This window comes from Rattus rattus, chromosome 16, assembly GCF_011064425.1.
Source record: "Rattus rattus isolate New Zealand chromosome 16, Rrattus_CSIRO_v1, whole genome shotgun sequence".
In the NCBI taxonomy this organism is placed as follows: domain Eukaryota; kingdom Metazoa; phylum Chordata; class Mammalia; order Rodentia; family Muridae; genus Rattus; species Rattus rattus.
This window is the reverse complement of record NC_046169.1, coordinates 36199643-36224852: the sequence shown is the minus strand read 5'-3', so window position 1 is coordinate 36224852 and position 25210 is coordinate 36199643. Positions and strand designations below refer to the sequence as shown.

The following is a 25210-nucleotide window of genomic DNA, read 5'->3' as shown; positions in this document are numbered from 1 at the left end:
AAGCCTGGCCTTGTCTCACTGGCCCCGGGGAGAGAGCGAGCAGAGACCTCTGAACCAATTTATCTTGGAAACTGTCTTTTTCTTCAGGCAGAGGGAGGAAGGAGGAACTTAGAAGAAAGCATCAAGCCAGATGCCCGGCAAAATCTGCCCCAAATCAGCCATCCTTTTTAATAACGAAGGTTGTCATGAGTCTCAGTTCAATCGGAAATGACAGGCTGTGTAAATATTTGCTCTGTAACTGATTTATGGGGTAGGGAACAACAAAAAATAAGATTAGTCACTAATCATGGGGCTGCAGGAAGATCAGGAAGCCTGGATGCCAAGGCCCAGTGCCTGGGAGGCCCAGGCCCTAACCCCGGGTTGGCACGTACTTGGAGGGTAGTGGGAGGGATGGGGGTGGCGGTGGGTAGGTGCTATACAGAGGTATCCACCTTGGGGTGCGGACCTGTAGGGTCTGTAGGGGAAGGTTCAGGAAGCATAGTCTGTATCTGAGACCGGATTCTAGCCAGACGCTCAGATGAGAACCCAAGAAGGGATGTTTCTTGAATTTGACAGCTGGTCAACTTCCTGCCGGGATGGGTACCTTTGAGAAGCAGGAACAAGTGTATGTGTGGCCATCTCTCACACCAGTGTGAGGTTGACGGACTGAGGTGGGACCAGCATCCAGGTCAACACACCCAGCTCTTACTGAGTTGCTTTCAGAGTACGTCTGTGGGGAGGGCCAATAATGGGCGTTATCATTCCTTCTGCAAATGACTTGTGTCCATAGCACACATAGGCCCAGCCTCTGGCATTCCTGGGTGTGGTGGCCCACACTCTCTTGTTCTGAATTTCCTGCAGGGTCAACTCCATGCACTGCCACTCACTTTAACTCTCCAGTTAGAGCTCTACACACACACACACACACACACACACACACACACACACACACACACACACACACACACACATGCAGACCCCCACACACACAGCCCCCCACACATGACACACACAGAGAAACACACCCTTACCAGTCTCTTCTCATACCTACACATTATGCTAGCCCTGAGGTCCATTAAAGAACCAGTCAGACATGACCCCTGCCTTCCTTCCAAGCAGGAAGGAGACCTTGGTGTCCACGAACTGATTAGGAAAGCAGCTATGTGCATCCAAACCAGGGTCCAAGCTGTAGAAAGCCATAGCTGCTACTGGTGGGGCTTAGCTATCCCAGGAGGAGGAGAGGAAGACCCTGGAAGGAATCTCGGCATCAGGCTGGGCACTGCTTAGCAAGCTAGGAAAGGGAAGTGAGATTTGGGCGTGGCTTTGAGTGGCCCCTTAGATTTTCCTATTTATGGAAAGGTGGGTGGGGACACAGTGTACCCCAGGGTGGGGTCGGGGGGGGCCCTTATCTACTGAGGTTCCTTGCCTTCTTTTGGAAAGAGTCTTCTTAGGGTGTGTTCCTGATAACCCAGGGGCATGAGACTTCTGGCCGATGGCTTGCCACAAGTAAGTACAGTTGAGTGTGACAGTTATTCCTAAAGCTTCTCCATAAACAGTTTCCAGTCCTTGCAGAAACTATTTGGGAACTTCCACTCAGCCCCGCCCTCTCCTGTCTTTCTTCTGCGTTTTTCCCTCCAACCGAAAGCCACGAGTGACGGGGAAGAAGCATCAGTTTAATTTACCCCTTCCTCCAGCCCGGGCTTTGGCCTGTCACATACGTTTCAAGCGTGCATGTTCACAATATATACATTATATAGGTCATTCCCATATTATATATGTTTCCATTTCTGGGGACCTTTTTCGAGACAGGGTCTCACATAGCCCAGGCTAGCCCTTCAACTCACTATGTTGCCGAAGATGACCTTGAGCTCTCGCCATCCTGCCTCCATTTCCAGAGTTTGGGGATTACAGATGTGCATTACCACATCTGGTTTGTGTGGTGCTGCGGACCGAACCCAGGGCTAGACAAGCGCTTTACCAACCGGGCCACATCCCCGGGGTGTCCCCTAGGAGTTAATAGAGAACCATGTATCGGAATGTGTCAACCAGATCTTCAACACCAGTTACTGGTGAACTTGGAGTATCTAATTGGCAAACAGAACTACATTCCCAAATTTGATCTTGACCTTGGAACGTCTGGAGGGAAAAACACTGAGTCTCGGTGGACCACGTCGGCTGTGGAGGGTGTCGCTTTCTTTCTCTGAATAAAATAAGAGAGAGAAAACGTTGCATATGCCACTTACAATATGTCTTATTATTTAAAAACAGTACTCCGGTTACTAAATTGAAACGGGAGTTGAATCTAAAAGTAACGAGGTGTCTGTCTCTGAAGCCCGCACCCCCTCCCCCCACAGCCTGCCAACTGCCTCCTCGTGTGGATCCTTCTAGAAAATGTAGATACAGATGTCCCTGCCCCAGCATGGCTCAGCTCATGATTCTCCTAGTTTACAGCGGCGTGAAAGCAATTTGCCTTCAGCAGGAGTCGAGCTCGTGAGCTGGCTTTGCATCTGTCCGTGGGCTGGCGGGATTCAGTGCGATCTCTCTGCGATGGGCGGTGGCAGTGAGCCGTGGTTCCTGTCTGTCACACGGTCTTGAAGGGGGACGGCTGTGTTTCTGTGCTGGGCTGGGTAGCTGAGCTTCGAGGCTTGGTCGGGTGGGTGTATCCAGTGCCTTTTCAGCCCGTGATAGTTCCACTGGGCAGTGGGTTGATTGGGACGGAACCATCCTGTAAGCAGAGGAGTTCTGTGCTCTTATGTGTGTGCCTTAATCATCTATAGGACACACCAGCTGAGGAGGCAGCCGGGGTCTCCCTCCTATTAAATCAACCAGCTTGTTCTAGAGTTAGGTCTCTATGGGCTACCATTCACCCCCACAGTCCCACCCTGGCCTAAGCCATTATTGTCTTGCCTGGGTGTCCCCCCCCTGCCCCCTCGCCCCCTCCCAAGTATTTTCCCTAATAACATTTTTTTCCTGGTGAAGGAAATGAAACTCAGGCTTTGCACATGCCTGACAAGTGCCCTGCCGCTAAGCTACACCCCGAACCCCTTACTTGGGATTCTAGGCCATGCACATGCCACAGTGTGTGTGTAGAGGTCAGAGAGACAACTTTTGAGAATAGGTTCTCTTCTTCGACCATGGGTCCCAGGGATCAAATTCAGGCCATCAGGCTTGCACGGGAAGCACCTTTCCCCACTGAGCCATATCTTCCACCCCATTCTATTCTTGCCCCACCAGACTCTATCTTACTCTTCGAGCAGAGAGATCCTTTAAGAACGGTCTGATGGTATCCCCCTCCAGCTTCCCCGGGCCGTTGGAATACAGTTCAATAGTCTTCTAAAAGTGGCAGAGCGGATCTGCAGAGGTCTGGTCCACTGCCCCCAGCCTGCGTTCTGAGTTCTCTGCCCTGGCTGTCCTTCCTCACCCTCCGGACAGCCCCCCTGTCTCCCTCGTGACCTCAGACCTTCCCAAGCCTTACGTCTGCCTGACATTCAGGGCTCTACAAAATGCCACATCTGTCCTCTCCAGGATTGCCACCATGTTTCTGGATCTTACAGCCCCAGACTGGTTTGCTGGGTTACCTGGGAATGAATACACATCCTTTAAAGGCACAGTGACACAGGGGCCGTACCACACGCACCACATTTACTTCTCCATCCTTCCCCTCCATAAGAGAAGTTGGTGAACCCTCCACCTTGACTCCAGCCTGCAGCTTCTCCATCTGATGGAACGGTGGTAATTTAATTGACCACTCCACTCTGAGGCACAGTGAAGATGCTTCCAGTCTCTGGCTAGGCAAAGTTAATTTTGCTACTAAGAGAGATAAAAAAATCTAACAAGAGAAAAAGGTGGGGGAAGAAGAGAGGAAGGAGAAGGGGGCAGAAGAGGAGTGGCTGTTGGAGCTGTTGATCTAGTGGGTGAATCACTGTGGGGGTTCACTCCTCCATTCTGGGAGTTGGAGTGGCTGGGAGTGACCAGGTGTTCTACCTTCTACAGCAGTGGCCACTAACCACGTGTAACTTTTTTAAAAGATCTGAATGATATTAACTAGTGAGTGTTGTTGTTGTGTGCACACATGCATACCCATGTTCCCCAGGGAGTGTGTTTGTGTGTGTGTATATGTGTGTATGTGTATATGAGTGTGTATGTGTGTATATGCATGTATATGGGTGTATATGTGTGTGTATATGCATGTGTATATGTGTATGTGTATGTGTGTATGTATGTCTATGTGTTATGTATTGTGTGTTGATGTGTGTGTATATGTGTGTATATATATGTGTGTATGTACATGTGTGTATATGTGTGTATTTGAATGTGTGTATGTGTGTATATGTGTGTGTGTATGTGAATGTGTTTGTGTGTGTGTGTTATGTATATGTGTGTGTTGGTATGTGTGTATATGTGTGTGTATGTATATGTGTATGTGTGTGTATGTGTGTATATGTGTGTGTGTATGTGAATGTGTTTGTGTATGTGTGTGTGTATGTATATGTGTATGTGTGTGTATGTGTGTGTGTGTGAATGTGTTTGTGTGTGTGTGTGGTGTGTGAATGTGTTTGTATGTGTGTATGTGTGTGTGTGTGTCTGTGTGTGTTTGTGTAAGTCAGAGAACAAATCATGGGGATCCCAGTCATCGAACTCAGGCCATCAGGCTCAGTGGCGGCAGGTCCCTTTATCTTCTGAGCCATCTCTGGTGCTCTTTAAACGACACCTGATGTAACCATTGAAGGGATTTTCTGTTTTATCTTAAAATTTGAGGTTAGTTGGCATTTGAGCAGCTTTGAGAAACAGCACAGATTTAGGCAAATGAATGGCTCCACTCTCTGGAAGGCTCTCTCAGCTCCTTGTGGCTGGGTGGTGGCACGGGAGGAGACGGAGGCGCACACCCATGTGGCCCTTGCTTCTGCTATTGCTGCTAGGACTCTTCTGGGACAAGATTTTAGTGTAGCTCAGGCTGGCCTGGAATTCCCCTGCCTCAGCATTTCTGTTCAGCCCCTGCTTCCTTCCTCTGTTTGAACATCCCTCATTCTCTCCCTGTGGATTGTCCTCCACATCGCTGCCTCAGACCACCCGTGCTTTAAGCCCTGAGGCTCTACCCTGTCGTGGAGGAACCAGCCCTGTCTCCCGTTAGACAATTAAATCGCATCTATTCCTCAGCCTGAGGCTCTGAACAGTCAAAGTCGTGGAAAAGAGGGAGCCGTGAGAATCACACCCGGAGAGTCCTAGAGTCCCCACGCACCGTATTTGAGCGCGTCTGAGATCTGAGCATGAAGTCGCCCCAGTGGTACTGGATTGGGATCGGACGTCATAGCATTGTATGGCTGGAGCTCCGGGCTAGGACTCTGGTGCATCCTGTGACTCAGTGGGTTCATCTGTGCAATGGTCCTGGCCCTGAGGCTGAGGCCGCTAGACTTTCTTGTGTTCTTCCCATCAAAAGTGGTATTTCAGCCAGGAGTGATGGCCCACACCTTTAACCCCAGTGCTTGGGAGGTAGAGGCAGGAGGATATCTGTGAGTGCGAGGTCAGCTCGAGGAGTTCCAGGACAGCCAGGGCTATGCAGAGGGATCCTGTCTCTAAAACGGAAAAACAAAACAACAACAAAAAACCCCACAAAAACAAAACAAAACAAAAACCAAAGGAACAAAGTGGTATTTCTGAGGAGTTTTCTTCCCAGCATGCTTCTAGACCTTGGAGATGGCAGTGGATGAGACAGGGATGGAAAGGCCCAGTAAGATAGTTCAGAAGGTAAAGGTGCTTGCTACCAAGTGTGACCATCTCGGATGATCTCTGGGACCCACAGGACAGAAGGAGAGAACAGATTCCTGCAAGTTGTCTTCTAGCTTGTCCATGTGTGCTCATACACACAGGACTTTGTTAATATACACACACACACACATACACAGACACAGACACAGACACACATGCACACACACACACTCACACACACATACACACACATATATACACACACACACACTCACACACATACATACATACACACAGACACACATAAACACATACATACACACTCACACACACATACACATACACACACAGACACACATGCACACTCACACACACTCACTCACACATACACACATATATACACATACATACACACATATACATACATACACACAGACATACACACAGACACACATACATATACACACACTCTTTCACACACACAGACACACATGCACACATACCCATGCATACACCACACACACACACACACACACATACATACACACACACACAGACACACATGCACACACACACTCACACATATATACACATATTCACACACATACACACATATACACATATACATACACACAGACACACATACATACACACACTCACACACATATACACACACACAGACACACACACACACAGAAACACAGCAACACAGATACAGACAGACAGACACACACACACACACACACACACACACCCCATAAGACAGGTGGAACCACAGATCCATTTTCTCACTACAGAACTCAAGAGCAAATGCAGAAATGAATGCACAACTAGAAGTGACATTTGTGGAGGGGGCTGAGGCAGGGGCATTCCAGTGAGGGGCACCTGGTGACCAGCCCATGAATGATAGCAGGTGCCAAGGAGCCCCTTGAGATAGGCACAAGACGGTAGATCCAGAAGCAGAGCCTCTTCCTTGGTTCTGAGGGTGAGAAGTCAGGCTCAGGGGCTAAGGCAGGTTGCCTTCTCCTGAGGTCTCTCTCCTTAGTTTGCAGATGGCCGCTGCTCTGTGTTTCCAAGGGGCCCTTACTCTGTGCCTTCCTAGTGTCTTTCTTCACAGGAGGACACTAACCGTACTGGGTTAGGGCCCCATCCCTATGACTTCATCTAACCTTATCTGCTTAGGAATTTTTGTTTGTTTTTCATTCTTCCCTTCCTCCCTCCGTCCCTCCCTCCTTCCCTCCTCCCTGCCTTCCTCCCTACCTCTCCCCTCCCCCTACCTCTCCTTCCCTCCTTCCATCCCTCCTTTCTTCCCTCTTTTCTTCCTCGCTCCCTTTCTCTCTTCCTTACCCCCTTGACAGGGTCTTCATGTATTTCCAGCTGGCCCTGAACTCACTGTGTAGTCAACAATGACCTTGAACTCCAGATTTCCCCTTGTCCCTACTTCCTTGGTTCTGGGAATAGGAGACATTTGGGTTCCAACCCTGGGCTTTGTTCTCACCAGCCCAGCGCTTTACCCACTGAGCTACCTTTCCCGCCCCTGTAAATGAGACCTTTCAGGACCCAGGATCCCATTACACTTACATTCTGAGATTCGGGGTGAGGGGTAAGGACCTCATTATTTTTGGAGGGATAATTTGTTCCAAGCCTTGGGGGAGGCTTTGGGATAGGAAAGGGTTACACCTCAAGGATCTCATTTGAGGACAGTTCCTACCCCTCTTCATACAGGGACAATCATTCTTTGCCCTGTCACCATGACTCGCAGACCTTATATGTGTCCTGACTCAGGGGTCCAGGGCAGAAGTCTTCTTCACAGACACATGCCCATGGTCACTCAGTTTTGAATGCTCGCCTGGCTTTGCCCCCTATCCAGAAGCAAAAGCTCTTCCGGACAAAGGACAGAGGCAAGAGGAACCTCAGTAGGTCCCATGGACACAGCCAACTGGAATATTCCTGTCCATTTCATTGGCTCCTTAAACAATCCTGGTAGAAGTTATTTGTACCAGCAAAGACCTGGGGACTCAGAGAGGTTAAGGCACTTGATAAAGGTCACACAGCTAGTCAAGGGGTAAATGCACAGTACAGACAACAGTATTAGAATGGTTTCTCTAATTTGCTAAATTACGGCGATGCCACATTGGTCGTTTCAACCTTTTAAAGGCCACGCTCCAGGGCGGCTTGGAACACTCACAAGGCTCAGCCGTCACCCTCTCTGCCCACTTCCGGGGCCCTTCGTGAGCCCAAAGCAAGCAGCAGAACAGCACCTCTGCGTGCACTTGGCCCCACTCCCCTCCTGTCCTCCAGCCCTCGCAGCGGCCAGCCTGCTGCCTGTCTCCGAGGGCTTGCCCATTCTGGTTGTTTATATAAACCGGAACGCGTGGTCCTTGGCGTCTAGCTTCCTTCCTGTGAGCTCCGAGGTCCACGCCCGTGAAGGCTGTGAGCTGGAACATCAGAAGACTGAAGCGTGTTTGATTGCCCAGACAGATTCCATTTGTCTTCTTTTGCCCGTTGATGCGCACTTGGGTTTTTTTTCCCCCTGCCCTTTGGTGGTTGTCATTTACTGTCAGTGTTCATGGATACTTCTTGTCTGAAGACTTACCCCCTCTCCCCTCCCCTTTTTGGCTCATGTCTATGTGGTAGAACTTCTGGGTTGCACAGAACTCCCATTCTACACAGTCAAACCATGGGCAGTGTTTTCTGTAGCCACCATGATGGCTACAAGGTCTCACCAGTGATGCCTGTCTGTGGCTTCCCGGTCTCCTCATCTTCATCAGCTGGGGACCGTCCTCTTGTGTTTGAGCTTGGCCATCCCAGGGAGATTGAGGTTGTAGTTTGGTATCATTTGATTCATGTTTCCTCTTCACTAACTCTTTTAGTATCTCTGTCTCTCTCTGTGTCTCTTTGTATCTCTGTCTCTCTTTTTTTGTCGCTGTCTCTCTCTGTGTCTCTGTGTCTCTCAGTCTCTATGTCTCTGTCTCTCTCTGTGTCTCTCTATGTCTCTGTCTCTCTGTGTCTCTCTGTATCTCTGTCTCTCTTTTTGTCTCTGTGTCTCTCTGTGTCTCTCTGTGTCTCTGTCTCTCTTTTTGTCACTGTCTCTCTGTGTCTCTGTGTCTCTCTGTGTCTCTGTGTCTCTCAGTCTCTATGTCTCTGTCTCTCTCTGTGTCTCTCTATGTCTCTCTCTCTCTGTGTCTCTCTGTATCTCTGTCTCTTTTTGTCTCTGTGTCTCTCTGTGTCTCTGTGTCTCTGACTCTCTTTTTGTCTCTGTGTCTCTGTCTCTCTATGTCTCTCAGTCTCTCTATGTCTCTCAGTCTCTCTATGTCTCTGTCTCTCTCATGCACATGCACACTCACACTCACACACACTCTAATACAAATACACACACAGCAGCAGCAGCAGCAGCAGTAGCAGCAGTGGCCCTGAACACAGCAAAATGTCTGACTGGCTAAGCAGAAGCCCCATCTTTGGTGAATTCCTTGGTGGGTTTTTATATATCTTCTGGGGGAAACTGTCTCTTTCCCGTCCCTTACTCACTCTTCACCTCTCTGAAAACTTCCTTTTCTAAGCCATAACTTTCTGATAGAAATGAAAACCTTTTGGCTGTGAAGCTTCAGGTCAGACTGGCCCTGGAAACACCTTCAGCATGGCCACTGCATTAGGGAGCATTGGCTTGCTGTCTGCCCCAGGGAGTGCAGGGTGCACCTGGGGCGGAGAGCCTGTGGGGTGAGACCTTTCCTTCTGGGGTCTGGGGCTCACCTTGTCTCACTGCTTTTAGTAGTGAGCTGAGGTCTGGGAAGATCATGGCCAGACTGTTTTCTTTCTTCATGCATCACGTGGTCCAACTATCTATGCTGTCACAGTCTGTCTTCTCTGAGCGTCCTCCTGGTGAGGGGGAAGATGGCAAAGTTCAGGGATAGCTTCACATCTGGTCCATGTGGCAGCCTGGGTAGGAATGTGACTCAGGATGTTTCCGCATTGCTCTGTCAAGATGTCTGTCTCCTGCTTCCTTCTTGCCCATACTACTGTATTCATTGTTTATGTCCTGCAATCTTCTCCTCCTTTCATCCATCCCTCCATCTATCCATCCCTCCACTCAGCTACTCAGCTATCATCCACCCATCCATTCATCTATCCACCCATCCACCCACTCATTCATTCATTCATTCATCCATCTATTCACTTATCCATCCATCCATCTATCCATTGATCTATCCATCCACTTAGCTACTCACTCTCCATACATCTGTCCATTCATCCACCCATCCACCTAGCCACATACTCATTCATTTATCCATCCACTCATTCATCTATTCACTTATACATCCATCCATTCATCCATCCATCTGTCCATTCATCCATCCATCCATTCATCCATATATCCACTTATCCACCCATCTATCCACCCATCTATTCATCCACTCAGTTACTCATCCATCCATCCACCCACCCATCCACCCACCCATCCACCCACCCATCCATCCATCCATCCACCCACCCATCCATCCATCCACCCATCCACCCACCCACCCATCCATCCATCCATCCACCCACCCATCCATCCATCCACCCATCCATCCCATCCATCCATCCATCCATCCATCCATCCATCCATCCACCCACCCACCCACCCACCCATCCATCCATCCACCCATCCATCCACCCATCCATCCATCCACCCATCCATCCATCCCCTTTTCCCTCCCTCTTTCTGTTATTCCTTCATCTCATCTCTTTTCTCCCCTCTTCCTTCTTTTCTCATCTTCTCTCTCACCTTGTTCCTCTCCCTCTCTCCCCCTCTCCCTCTCCATCTTCTCATTCATTGCATCTCCCTTTCTTCTCCTTCCCCTCCCCCTCTTTCCTCCTTTCCTCCTTTCTTCCATCTGGCTGTCTAACAGTTATCTGCACACATCCTGCCCTCATGACTGTGGATTGGTAGCCACACCACTTCCGGCATCTCTGAGCTGCTAGTTGGAGCAGGACAAGGACACCGGCCTTGCTTGGGTTGGCGGGATGCTCACAGCTTTTTGCTCAGGGGCTTGCCCATGCCTTCTTCCCTTGCCAAGGATGGAGAGTTTTCTGGGCATTTCACATGAAGTCCAGCCTGGTTTCAATGCTCAGCTTCTTGCTTGGCTTTTTACATGGCTCTGTGGCCATTGGACTTAGCCAATAATGTACAGCCATGCTTGTGGCGGGAGACGGCACACAGGATTGTCTGGGCCAAGCTTGCTACCTCATAGGTCCTCTTGTCCAGGTGAGAAACTGAAGCCCAAAGAGGACATTTCCTTCCCGATGACTCAAGTCCCATCTTTCTGTCCCTGATCGCTGTGACCTGGCATTAGTGCATACACCTTAAATCCCCACTGCTTGACACTTGTGGGCCGTGTTAATATTGGTTCCTTCCTCCTCATTATCCCAGCCCTGGGTAGGGGTGTTACTGGCTATAAGCTTCTGGAAGGGGGAATGCCCTGAAGGAACAATAAGTAGGACTGACTGCTGCCACAGGGGTGGCTGGGCAGACAGACACAGTTGGCCTCCTGCAAAGAGAGAATGGCTTTTTTATGTGGCCTAGGGCTCTCCAGGGTTGGCCTGGCCTTTTGCAAGTAAGCTTTGTGGCCACCACCAGAGGGCGCTCAGGTCCATGCTGGGCTGTGTGGGCAGGTGGATTCCGGGAAGGCATTGAGAGACCAGCTCCGTGGGGGAAGGGAGATACTTCTAACCAGAGTATGAGGTGTGTTTTGTGCCACGAGGGCCAAGCCAGGGTCTGAGAGATGCGGTCATGCCATCTGTAAGGTTTCTGTCCGTGGGGAGCCAGCAGTTAGGAGTGGGGAGGCAGAGAATCGGAATGTAGCGTGATATCCCCGGGCTCGTTCGGAACACTCACTTAAGCAGCACCTACTGTGTGCCAGGCAGCTCACATAAGCAGCACCTACTGTGTGCCAGGCAGCTCACTGAAGTAGCGCCTACTCTGTGCCAGGCGCCAAGCCAGTTGCCTAGGACGGAGCAATGAGATATCCAGTGTCACCTGTCCTCGAGGCCTGAGTTCTGCCAGGGAGATTACAAGTGTGGGGAAAACTGGAAAATATGACCATACAGACAAGACAAGGAAAAAGGAGAAGCTGCTAGTTCAGGCTGGTGGGGGAGGGGATCTGGAAGGAGACACACCAGAACTGAATTATCAAGACAGGGATCGAAGAGAGTGAGCAGAGGCGAGGACTCTGGGCTGTCAAAGGCGAGAAGGCTGCCTCAGCTGAGGTGCATGGGAGAGTGGCTGTGGGGAGCCATGGTTGGGAGCTGGGGGTTAGGATACAGAGGGTGAGTTTGTCTCAGAGAGTTAGGAGAAGATGTTACAGATATGGCTACTTTTGAACTGGACCGTGGAGTATGTGTAGGAGTCCACATCAAGAAGGGGAGGCAGCAAAATAACAAGAAGGTGCAGTCCCTGGGGTGACCAGCCTCAGGGTGGTGGCACAGACGCAGGTCTGGTTAAAGTTATGACGAGGCCTTGGGAGCCACTTCTGCTAGGTTCCCCCTCAACTTACTTGCTCCAATGTCCCCCTCACGCAGAGAATGGTGGCAGGATGTCCTGCCTAAGGTAACCTCAATGGTTAAATGAGGGGACCCCTAAAGTCCTTGATTTTTGTCTCTGGGGTACAGTTTGTGTGCTTAATCCTGAGTCTGGGTGACAGCTCCTGCGGCCGCTGATACTGTTAATATTCCCAGCCTCCTGATTGGTAAAGGGCGGGCTTCTAGACACCAGTGTTCTGTGAGACGCCCTCGTTAGCTCTCATCAAAGCTCAGTCAGCAAGGGGCCCGGAGTCCTCCCGTCTTTAGTGCTTCTGTCTCATCTCTGTCCCAGTGTGAAGAATCTCACGGGAAATTGAATAACTTTACCTCCCAGTGATCTGTTTACAAGGAAGAGGGCCAGGAAAAAAAAAGAGAATAAAAAAAAATCACCCTTAAGACCCGCTTTTTTCTTTACTGTTGCTTATTCAGGACAAAGCTTTGCTTAGTAGGTTAGGCTGGCTTCTAGGTCAGCATCCTCCTGCCTCAGCCTCCTGAGTGCTGGGATGGTTGGAGTATACTCCCACACTACCAAGTCCTGGATTTATGTCAGCATTCAACCACCATAGTTGCTAAAGGCCCTCCCCTTACTTTTCCTTTTACATTAAAAACACACATTTTATAGCTATCTCCATTGCTTTCACTTTTTATTGGTGTAATAAAACACCAGGACCAAAAGCAACCCGGGTGGGGAAAAGGTTTACTTTAGCTTATAGTTACACAGTGCAGTTCATCATGGAGGGACGCTGGGACAGGAACTCAACAGGGCGGGAACCTGGGTACAGGAGCTGATGCAGAGGCCATGGACGCTGCTGACTGGCTTGCCCAGCTTGCTTTTCTAGTACAGCCCAGGACCACCAACCCCGGATGGCCCCACCCACATGGGAAGGTGGGTTCTCCCTCAGCAGTTATCAATCAAGAAAATGTACCACAGGCTTGCCCATAGGTCAATCTCGTGGGGACATTTTCTCAATTGAGGTTCTTTCTTTCCAAGTGCCTAGCTCCTGTCAAGTTGACATAAACTGTCTGTCACGATGGCGTCTATGCAATAGTATTTGAAAGACGGTTAGTGTTGCTCTCAAGTCAATGTCACCTATGCAAGAGTATCCGAAAGACGGTTAATGTTACTCTCAAGTCAATGTCACATGATCCTGTGGTAGGAAGGCTGGCAGGAATGTTCTAGAAGCCTAGAAAATGCCCAGTTACATTCCAGCAGGCTTGGCCTCTTCTGGTATAAGTTGTGCTTGGGTTTGACGGCGCTCGGCTGTTGCCAGGCCAGCGCCATTTATACTGATCGTGTGGACGGCACAGACAGATCCATTTTCTCGTCTCCTCATTCTGCTTCCTTTGCAGAGCCAAGAAGAAGAGCAAACCCTTGAACCTCAAGATCCACAGTGGCGTGGGCAGCTGCGAGAACATCCCTGCCCAGCAGCGGTCTCCGCTCCTGTCCGAGCGCTCCCTGCGGTCCTTCTTTGTGGGCCACGGCCCCTTCCTGCCCTCCACCCCGCCCGTCCACACTGAAGCCAATTTCTCTGCAAGTAAGTCCATGCTAGCCCCCTGGCGGCACCGGCTGGGGTCGCCAGATCCTGTGTGTACCCTCACTGTGCAGCCACACCACGACCCACCAGTTGCACGGTGTTTGTGCTAGCTATCCTGCTTCTGACTCTCACAGGTCATGGGCATCCATTGCCTGCCACCTCCCTCCCACCTGCATAGCTCCTGGGTGTTTAGATGGCTGTGATGGGGTTGGAGAATGGCTCTTGGAGATGGCCGCCTGTCATCTACAGCCTCCGTATCTGTTCTTTGACTGGAGGGTGTGAAGGAAATGACAGCTGAAAAACAAGTCAGGGACTTGAGAGGCGACACCCATCTTTTCTCTCTTTGCTCCTTACCACCTCTCAAGGGCTTATCTTGGGGTTTCTCCATCCAAGCAGGGTCTGGGATGACATCATGCATGTTTTATCGACCGGGGATAACATATAACATATAGTATATAACTTTTGCACCTCCACCATTCATAGGCGTCCAAACCAGGTTAAGTGCAGCCTACGGTTTACAGTCAGTGTCCACTAATTGCTGCCAGAGACGTGCTGCTTGTGACTCGAGTAGAGACAGGAATTTGTGGTGGCTGAGGGCTGAGTTTCCAGAAAGCTCTGATCTTAGCCGGAAACACGATCTGTTAAATAGGTGCAGATGTGGGCAGAGGGGAACCCTGAAGTGAGCCCAGTTGCTCCTGCACCAGGAGACCATGTTGACTGATGGGACAGTCAGGGGATGTGGGATGCTGGCTTTCACAAGCACTGTCCCTTCCCCGTTCCTTAGCCTTGCCATGGGCTGCCTGCACCAATCCTACTGATCTGGTGGGCAGTAAGAGGAGTTGATTGAGCACCAGGGCCAGTCTCTGCCTCTGGTACATTGCAGATAGACCATTTCCACAGTGTAAATGGAGACACTAGAGAACTCCCTCAAAGTCACACAGTTACCTAGTGGTTGAGCCAGAATTTGAATCTGGTTCCTCCTTTTCTCTCTCTCTCTCTTTTCTCCTCAGCCTCATTTAACCCTTTCTACTTCCCCTATAGAGCTGTGTGTGTGTATGTGTGTGTGTGTGTGTGTGTGTGTGTGTGTGTGTGTGTGTGTGTGTGTGTGTATAGACAGGGTCTCACCATACAGCCCTGGCTGTCCTGGAATTTGCTCTGTAGATCAGGCTGGCCTGGAACTCACAGAGATCTAATCCTGCTTCTGCCATTGCCCCCCTTCCCCACCCCAACCTCCCAGGCATGGAACCCAGGTCCTTGGCCATGTTAGCCAGGAACTCTGCTACTGAGATAGAATGTCACTACCTCCTATCTTAGTCTTCTGGGTCTCCACAGTCCCAAGTCTGTGCACTGGATCCTTTCAAGATCCACACAGAATCCTGTGGGCTCTCATCAGTGAGGAAATTTATTGTTTCCAACTCTGGGAAGGCCCAGTAATGCCTGACACACTCTATGTGCAGGGGCTCAGTGATGCACTTGGCTCAGTCCACAGACATGTATGGGTCTTGCTGCAGGGGGCATCTGGGGGGTCTCCTCCAGAAGGACACATGCAGATATCAATAGGAGAATATTCTAGTATATGGTTTATCCTACACCTGGGCTGCTCAGCCCTGCCTTGAGTCCACTAAGATGCCCCAGGACAGATGGACAGGTTAGCAGCAGAAGGCCAGTTAATTAATTCGTCAAGAGAAATCACTGTCCGAGAAGCCAGAGATGGTGGTACGTGGGGTGCATGGTAATCAGAGTGTCACTTGGCGAGCGATGACAAGGGAAGGGGACCATGGCCCACAGATCAAACAACTGGAGCGGTAGGTTGAAGCTCCTGTCCTGGGAAGAAATGTGGACTCTGGAGGAGAGGGTTTGAGTCTTAGCATTAAATACTGCAGTATATAAACGAGCTGAGAGTTCACTCTAATGGGCTAAGAGGTTCTTAGTTGAGCTTCACTCTTCTTATCTGTAAAATGGGCCAATTATTCATTAACTTCCGTAAGCATAGTGTGGCTGGCCCCTTTGTACAGGGCCTGTACACAGTAGGTATTTAATCGTGATGCCTGTTTCTCTAGCGGCTCTGCCTCATGGTTAATTATGGCTGTTGACTCACGGTCCCTCTGAATCGACGTCACTTGCCTGCCGCCCTAAGAGGCTTGGAATTTACCTTGGCATCAAGCTGATGGTGGCCTCCTGCAGCCATCTGTTGTTGGGCCTCAGTGTCCTCTGAGTGAATGTCACCATGACCCTTTCTGAACAGCTGATGGTGGCTCTGATCTATGGTTCTGGCCGGAGCGAAGACATCTAAATTGGCATCGTTGGGCGGTTTTTCTTACCCCACCACAGTCCTCTAAGTTCCCCTTTCCCCTGGTCTCCACCAAAGAGGGGGACAGGCCTGAATGCTCACCTGGAATCAGTGACAGCAAAGACTGTTAAGAGACTGCTCGGAGATAAGCACGATGGTGCGCATGCCTGTAATCTCAGCACTTAGGAGTCTAAGGCAGGAGGATACAGAGTTGAAGGCCAGCTTGGGCTACATAGCTATTTCTAGGCTAGCCTGGGCTACATAGCAAGTTGTAGGCTAGCCTGAGCTACATAGCGAGTTCTAGGCTAGCCTAGGCTACATAGTTCTAGGCTAGCCTGGACTACATAGCAAGTTCTAGGCCAACCCCAGGCTACATAGTTCTAGGCTAGCCTGGACTACATAGCAAGTTTCAGGCTAGCCCAGGTTACATAGTGAGTTCTTGGCTAGCCTGGGCTATAGACCAAGACCTAACAGGCAGCCCTTCAGAGAATGACTACCCTTTGGATAATCCTGATGTTTGTACACAGAAGCTGTTGTCTGACCTTCCAGGAAGAAATAAGGCAACCTCTTGGGGAGTAAGTCTCATGGAGGGTGTGGTCTGCCCTTGAGCTTCCCTTCAAATGCAGCCCCACATTAGCCTGCATTCTGTTTCCCAGACAGGAATTTTCTCTTTCTATCTGGGTCTCAGTTTCCCCAACTATCCGTTAAGAGACTTGAGACAAGTACCCAGCTCATTTAAAACACACTGGGTTCATAGAGAACTCAGATGCCAGGCGCTGGTTCTCGCTCGCTTGTCATGGTCCTCAGTTTCCCCAAGACTGCCTGACTGCTTCAGGGCTTTGTTCCTGCAGACTCATCCCAGAGAGTCCACGGGGCCCTGGGCGTGGGGCCCATGGGTTTCCACTAGTCACTGCCTGTTCTGGTCCCAGTGGTAATGACCCCTGGGGATGCCGGGCAGAGCTGGATGGAGTGACAGGGCCTTAGGTCCCTGGGTTCCCAGCCTCTCAGGGATACAGAGAGTCCTCTACCTGACACGTGCTTACCCTACTCCTTTGATGTCAGGGTGGTCGGCAGGACAAAGGAGGGCACGAGAGTTTTGACTGGTGGAGTAAGGTTTGCCGACCGATCGTGTTCACGGGTGGGCTCACATATGACAAAATGCAAGACGTCATTCTCCCATGCCTCAGCGTGCTATGGGGTTATGCCCTGGTACGTCCACTGTGAGTTGAGCATAGCGGGAGTTGAAAGGTATCAGACAGAGCAAATGTACCGAGTCCCGCAGCTTAGTAGCTGGAGTTGACCCCAGACCTGTCTCAGGGAATCTCCTCCTCAAGGATGCTGCACCCAAGCATGTCTTGATGTGCTAGAACACACCCATTAGCCTGAAGAGGACAAACTCTTTGATGAAAGGCGTAAGTTAGCTTATGTTTTCTTTTGCATCGCCTTCCTGTGAATGAAAACACAGAGGCTGTGCGAACGTGTTTTCCCACATTGTCCTCTGACTAGACCTGTGAAGCTTCACATGTCGGGGACAGCCTGTGTCCTTCCTGTGTTGATCAGGCATGTCCGACTGGGACTCCTCCACACGCCTGTTGTCTCAGTCAGGGGTTGAATCCCTTCACAAAACATCGTGACCAAGAAGCAAGTTGGGGAGGAAAGGGTTCATTCAGCTCACACTTCCACATGGCTGTTCATCACCAAAGGAAGTCAGGACTGGAACTCAAGCAGGTCAGGAGGCAGGAGCTGATGCAGAGGCCATGGAGGGGTGCTGCTTATTGGATTGCTTCCCCTGGCTTGCTCAACTTGCTTCTTTATAGAACCCAAGACCACCAGCCTAGGGATGGCACCACCGACAATGGGCAGGGCTCTCTCCCCTTGATCACTAATTGGGAAAATGCCTTACAGCTGGATCTCATGGAGGCATTTCCTCAAGGGAGGCTCCTTTCTCTGTGAGAACTCCAGCTTGGGTCAAGTTGGCACACAAAAGCAGCCAGGACACCCACTTTTAGCCAAGCAAGCCATGAATGTGTGGCTCTTTGTAGAACTGCCTTAGAGGAGATTATTCTAAATATCCTTAAAACTCTATTTCAAAATGAGTGTGTTTCACCTACTGGGATGTAGGCAAGGTAGGGTCAGGGCTGGTACTTAGAGCTCTGTGTCTCGGTGAGGGGAATTTGCGGAGTTGTTTGCGTGTGTTGTGGGATGGGGTGATTTGAAACTGTGACGGCGGCGATAAAACCGACAGCCATTGTCATTCACTGTGCGGCGACATTGTCACCAGCCTGCCCAAAAGTCCTCCCCCTATTTCATTCATGTGTCATGACCTTCTAGAATGCTGAGACTTTTATCATCCCCTCCTCAGAGATGGGGAAATGAGGCTGAGGTTGAGAAATGGGCCAAAGGTCATAAGGCCATGAAAGCAGGGAGGCACCAAACCATTCTGCAAGGCCACCTTCCTTACCCTCCTGCTTCCGTTTTCTTTCTGGTTTGGAGAACTACGAGGTGGTTTTGTGGAAGATGTTAGCATGCATCCCTGTGTGTTACTCCGCCCCCACCCCTGGGCTCTACTGTTAATATTCACCTCATCGGTGGGCCCAGGTGGTGGTGACCCCCGATGGGGGCTCCTGGCAGCTTCTGTGACTCACTCATCCTGAGCATCTTCCGTTGAAGCTGAGGTGTGCTTTAACACTCCCAAAGAGCTCTGAGGGGGTTCCAATGTTAGCTGCCTGTGGCCCTCCCAGCCCTATAGGGCAACAAGGGGCTATAACTCATGACTTCCCTACCATGGTCATCATGGCGGCCGCTGGAGTCATTCTCCTTCAGTTGATGCCTTGGAAGATGCTATACCCTCTCTGGGATGTGCCTCCAGCATCCGTGGGCATCCCTTTTCAACACAGTCCCTATCCCTTGTCCTGGAAACAAGCAGTGGAGTTGACCACTAGCCAAGAACTCGACCTTGTGCATACCTGGAAGCTGAGTCAGATCCTGATGTGACGGGGGACAGCAGTAGCAGGTGGCAGTAAAGGTGATGAAGCTGAATGGCCGGCCATATTCCCACAAAGGCAACTGCTGGGGTTATAAAGATACCCAGGATGGGGCTGATTATATAATGGGGTTTAATGAGGCCTGAAGTCAATGCTCATTACCCCTGGAAGAGGGGGAGGAGGCGTGCGCATCGCTGTAGAAGTTGGCAGCCTGAACCGCAGGTCCATCTTACAACCAGGACTGATCCTACTGTAGGGAGACCCTGGCTCAGGGGAGGCAACTCCAATAGGGAATATAGATACCATAGGGCTGACCCAAAGGCTTTTGCTCACTGGGAACCATTAAGTGGTGGTGCTGATGTTGGTGCTTGGGTCCTGTCCCAGTGCTGGCCTATCAGACCCAGGAGTTGTTTGGCATCTAAACCTAACTTAAGAGTTCCAGGCTCTGGGGCTTCTATGTGTGCATTCTCTGGTCCATTCCAGAAGGTCTGCTTTGTAGGCATGAAAGGTTATCGGCTCCGGGATAAAATGCTATGCAGGTGTCGTCACATAGAGCAGCGCTTGCTGCAGCTACCTCTTGCTCCACTCTGTCTCCAGGGAGCCACATAGAACACTCGTGTGTGTGTGTGTATGTGTGTGTGTATGTGTGTGTGTGTGTGTGTGCACGCGCGTGTGTGTGTGTCTGTCTCTGTCTCTGTGTCTCTGTGTCTCTGTCTCTGTCTCTCTCTCTCCTCTCTCTCTCTCTCTCTGTCTCTCTCTCTCTGTCTCTATCTCCCCCAGTGCCTCTCCTTGCCTCTGTCTGTATCTTGCTCTCTGTGGTCAGTTTAACCTCAGTGATGGCCAGGGCTTTTATCTTCAAAGCGTGTCATAGATTGCCCCCACCATCAAGAACCACACATAGGCATGAGGTAGAATTATAAATGTTTGCAGGGTGGGGGGTGGCGGCTCACACCTGTCACCTCTATACTCACGGGCAGAGGCAGGAGGATCCAGAGTTTGAGACCAGTCTAACTTCCTTGGCCAGACTCTCCCCCAAACACACAGACACATATAAAGTCTTTCTGTTGCCCCTACCCATCACCCACTGAATGAGGGGGAAACCAGGGACGAGGTAATGAAACCCCAGCCTGAGTTTTCACAAACCCTACCCCTACCCAGCAGGTTCAGCAGATCAGAATACCTGGGCGCTTTACATTTTGAAATGCTGTCCTCTCTACATACCAGTATCCGTGGGCTGAGTTGGCAAATTCAACTGAGGGTAAAAGTACTTAAAGTCATCAATTGATCTGCCCTGAGCAGGCCCACCTTTTGCTTGTCATTTTTTTTTTTCTTAAACACCACCGTGTGATGTGTCTTTCACACACTTGGAATGCTGTACTCAGTGGCGTTGTAAGCGTCTAGAGCTAATGGGACATCTACGGGAAGGTGTACGCAGACCCTGGGCAAGCATTAGCAATTTTGGTAGCCACAGATTTTGATTCCCTGGCATGGATGCTCTGTGGATATCGAGGAAGAAGTTGAACTTCCAACACACGGAATGTCTCTGGGGAGATGCTGAGAGCTTCTGAACCCCTTCAGGTCCATCCATCTTCATCATTTCTTTGTATTTGGTCCCCTCCTCCCTCTCCCTTTCATGTTCGCAGACTGTTGGAGGCTAGGCAGAATGGTTTCTTGCCTCTCACATAGCCATGCAGAACTTCCCAGTGCAGTAACCTTAACTCTGCATGGGTCTTTTCAACCAGCTGCACCCCACTGTCAGCAATTGTCCCAACTCTTGTCTCCCTCACTGTTTGCTGCGGGTGTAGCATCCAATCCAGGGCGACCTATTGCATTGACCTAGGAGTCTCTCACCAATCTTTGCTGTTTGCGACCCTGGTGTCTCTACACATGGGCACAGTGGGGCTTCACAGTATCCCTCAGTGGAGTCTGTGTGATGGTCCCCTGTGCTGGGGCCCTTGGCTGTCTGTAAGAGAGAGAGAATACCTGAAGGGGTAGTTGTGTGCCCTGCCTGAGGCACTGTAGATCTCTGCAGGAATCCCCATGGGACCACACTAGTCTGATGACCCAGGGTTCAATCTCTAGAACCCACAACTTGTGAGGGACCTGCCTGCCACAGGGTATCCTCTAACACCAACAGTGCAGGGTGGCACATGCATGCCCAACCCTTTGACACCCCTCCCCCCAAATAAACAAAAATGTAATAGGAAAAAATTAAAACAAAATCCCAGGAGGGGCCAGCGAGATGGCTTGGTGGGTAAAAAGCACTTGGCCACACAAGCCTGATGACCCAAGTTTGATCCCCGGAACCCACACAAAAGCTGGATGTGGTGGCGGCCATCTGCAATCCCAGCATCCCTTTATTAAGATGGGAACTTGAGACCTGAGATTTGCCCAGAAACTCATGGGTCAGCTGTCCCAGAGTGCAACAAAAGACCCTGCCCCCAAAAGGTGGAAAGAGAGTTAAATTCTCTAAAGAGAGTTATCCCCTGACAATGTGCTCCTGGCTATCTGCACTCAACCATCATCCAGAGCCTTTCAAAATAAATAAAATATTCTGGCCACTGATGATAAAGTTATTTCAAACAAGCGTGAGCAGGCACATTGTAAATGTAGGCCTGCAAACTGCATTTGAGCTGTGGGTGACTCTGGGTTTTGTTTTGTTTTGTTTTTCTAAGCCTGTGTTCAATTATTGTCTACATCATGAATCGCCAAGTCCAATTCCTCAATTTGAGGAAACTGAGGCCGGAAGGTAGAACTAAGGCCAGACAGTAGGAAGGACTGCCCAGGATGACTGGGTTGAGGCTGAATATTCTTCCATGGAGGTTGACCAGCATCTGTGTCTACCGTCACTCAAAATATTTACCTGTGAGGCAGTAGGAATTCACCAAAGATGGGGCTTCTGCTTAGCCAGTAAGATATTTTGCTATATTCAGGGCTACTGCTGCTACTGCTGCTACTGCTGCTGTGTGTGTATATGTGTGCGAGTGTGTGTGAGTGTGTGAGTGTGTGAGTGTGCATGTGCGTGAGAGACAGAGACACAGAGAGAGACAGAGAGAGACAGAGACACAGAGAGAGACAGAGACACAGAGAGACACAGAGAGACACAGAGAGACACAGAGAGACACAGAGACACAGAGACACACAGAGAGACAGAGAGACACAGAGACACAGAGAGAGACAGAGACACAGAGAGAGAGAGACAGACAGAGAGACAGAGAGAGAGAGACACAGAGAGACAGAGACACAGAAAGACAGAGTCATACAGAGAGACAGAGAGAGACAGACAAGACACACACAGAGAGAAAGACAGACAGACAGACACAGAAACAGAGATAGAGACACACACAGAGAGAGAGACAGAGACACACAGAGAGACAGAAAGAGACAGAGAGAGACAGAGAGACAGAGAGACACAGAGAGAGACAGAGAGACAGAGAGACAGAGAGAGAGAGAGAGAGAACATCCCCTGCAAGGCCTCTCCCTCGTTCTTATTAACTCTTTTCCTCTTACCTTGTCTGCCCGCAAACTTTGCGATCCTTGCCTCCGCACAGTTTGGGCTCAGCATGAAACTGACATCCTCAGACCTTTTGTTATGATTACTCCCACCAGGAACTGTAGCAACCAAAATTGGTTGGTAAGTGGCTGCTGCTAGGAGGCAAGGGTGTCATTTGTGTCTATTGGATGAGTTCTTCCTGGTTCTGGTTCAACTGCAGGCTGCCAGAGTGGGCAATCCTACCCCTGCTATCATGGCCTAGTGTCTGAATGTCACCACCTTGGTCCCAGTGATCTCCCTGGTTACTGGGGAAGGGGTCACTTAGACACGACTCAGTTTATAAGAAGTAATATCACTCAGATCTTGGACTCTGTGATGCATCCCAGTCATTCACAAGCCTTCTCCACATCCACATTCGGAGAGCGATGGGACAGATTCCAGGAGAGACTTGTGTCTGCACAGTACATGATAGGACAGAGCCAAGGCTGGAGACTATGAGGCCTTAAAGCTCCACGTTTTGTGGGCTTTCTGTACTCTGGGCTGTCTGTCTGTCCATCTGTCTGTCTCTGTTTCTGTCTGCCTCTCTGTGTATGTTGCGCATGGGCACTGTGCATGCGTGTACATTTGCGGAGCTATGGAGGCCATATGGGTATGGAGGGGGAAGACAACCTTGATGGTTGCTCCTCGGTCATCCTGCATCTTTTGTTTTGAGGCAGGGTCTTTCGTTCACCTGGGTCCTTACCGCACAGGACAGGCTGGAGGATGCACTCCCAAGGATCTGCTTGGTTCCTCTTTCTACTTCACCAGCACTGGGATCCTAAGTGAGCACCACTGTGCCTATGCCCAGGTTTTCTCTTTTCCATAGGTTTTAGGGATCTGAACTCAGGTCATCCTCTGCCTCTTCAGTGCTGGGGCTAAAGGTGTGGCACCCAACTTATACAGAATTTTGCTTTGGTTTTGAAGAAGAAGAAGAAGAAGAAGAAGAAGAAGGGAGGAGGAGGAGGAGGAGGAGGAGGAGGAGGAGGAGGAGGGGAGGAGGAGGAGGGGGGGGAAGAAGAGGAGGGGAGGGGGAAGGGGGGGGAGGAGGAGGAGGAGGAGGAGGAGGAGGAGGAGGAGGAGAGAAGAAGAAGAAGAAGAAGAAGAAGAAGAAGAAGAAGAAGAAGAAGAAGAAGAAGAAGAAGAAGAAGAAGAAGAAGAAGAGGAATGGAATTTGGACATAGAAAAACCCAGAAAGCAGAACCACAGGGGTTCTAGCACCCAAGGGTCAGCAAGGAGTCCTGGCCACCATCAGGATCCAGAAGGAGCGCTAGACTCTGTATCCATGGTCTCTGCAGGGGCACTCTCTCTTGACACCTAGAAGAACAGAATAGTTTGGCCTCCAACCACCTCAGAAGATATAATTCTGGTGCCCTCCAATTTGTGGCATGGCCTGTGGAAAAAAAAAGCAGCTACTTCACCCCCAGTGACCAAGATAAGGAGCAAGCATTCCAGGGGCATGCAGCCGGCTGGGGAGCCAGTGTGGCACCACTGGGAGAGTGACTTAGTAGCTCTTCTCAGCTGTGAAATTGATCAGGAGTCATTAAGTTCCAGTGATCGCCTCCCACATGGCCCCCTAGTGACCATAAAGAGTTAAATGTGGCTTCTCAAAATGCCCCTTGGCTCTCTGGGCAGCAGTTTGCTGGGGAAGGTAGGGAGGGCTTCTGGCAGAGGAGGGGTTGGAGTCAGTCAGTCATAGTCTTTGCTGCCTGGCCTTGGACACACAGGCCTCCGCTAGTGCCTGTCAGGCCAAGGAAACAGACTCCTTGGATTAGGCTGTTTTTCCCAGCTACATAGTATGAGGCTAACCTGGGCTGCATGAGACTCTCTCAAAATACAGGGTTCTCTAGAACTTTAGCTCCATCTTGCTAACACATTTTCCAAATTACTCGTAAGTGCCTAATTTGAAAAGGTTTCCTGTCAGGTGGGCTAGGATGCTGTGTGAGTGTTAAATGTATTCACCCCGCCCCCAGCCCCACCATGCAGCAGGTTCTGCGGTTCCATGATGTGATACTGGGTGGGTTAGGCAATCTCCCTGAGACTCAGAGGCTCCCGAGGAATGAAGGTCTTTGTACTTCCAGAACCATGAAGGTTGACCTCAACAGCACGGAGGTCAAGGAGTATGATTCTTCTGTGGAAATCTCCTGTGGCTGAGGCCAGAGGTGTCGGATCCCTGGGGCTGGAGTTACGGACAGTTGTAAAGGGGTCCTTCGAAAGTCAGCTCTCTCCTTGCACCATGTGGATCCCGGGAAACAGACCTGGGGTCTTCAGGCTTGTCTGCAGATGCCTTTACCTGCTGAGTTGTATCACTGGTCTATATAGAAGCACTTTAATACTATACTCCCAACAATCTGGTGGGCAAACTCCATGGGCCAGTCACCTGTTGGGGTGAATAACGTTTTATTTGAAGCAGGTCTGAGACTTGGGTGAGGGGATCACCTATCTGTGCAAATGCACAGATGCAAATGTCGTTTGAGACTGGGTTCTCTGAGTTTTCTTTGTTTAGACATCTACCCCCTGGTTATACAAGATTTGGTATTAGGAGGAGCTGAATGGAAGGTGTTAGAAAACTCCCTCTCTCCCTCTCTCTCTCGAATCGCACCATCAAGAAGACAGTGAGTCCATGGGT

The 25210-nt window shown here is 50.3% G+C and overlaps 1 protein-coding gene across 1 annotated transcript in view; it reads left to right on the top strand.

The window, feature by feature from the left end:
- Positions 1 to 25210, top strand: part of Ksr2 (kinase suppressor of ras 2) — a 362348-nt gene that overhangs the window by 194993 nt on the left and 142145 nt on the right. The window contains exon 5 of the mRNA XM_032886286.1: positions 13594 to 13778. Within this exon, the coding sequence (XP_032742177.1) occupies positions 13594 to 13778 (185 nt within the window). The remainder of the gene's footprint in view (positions 1 to 13593; positions 13779 to 25210) is intronic.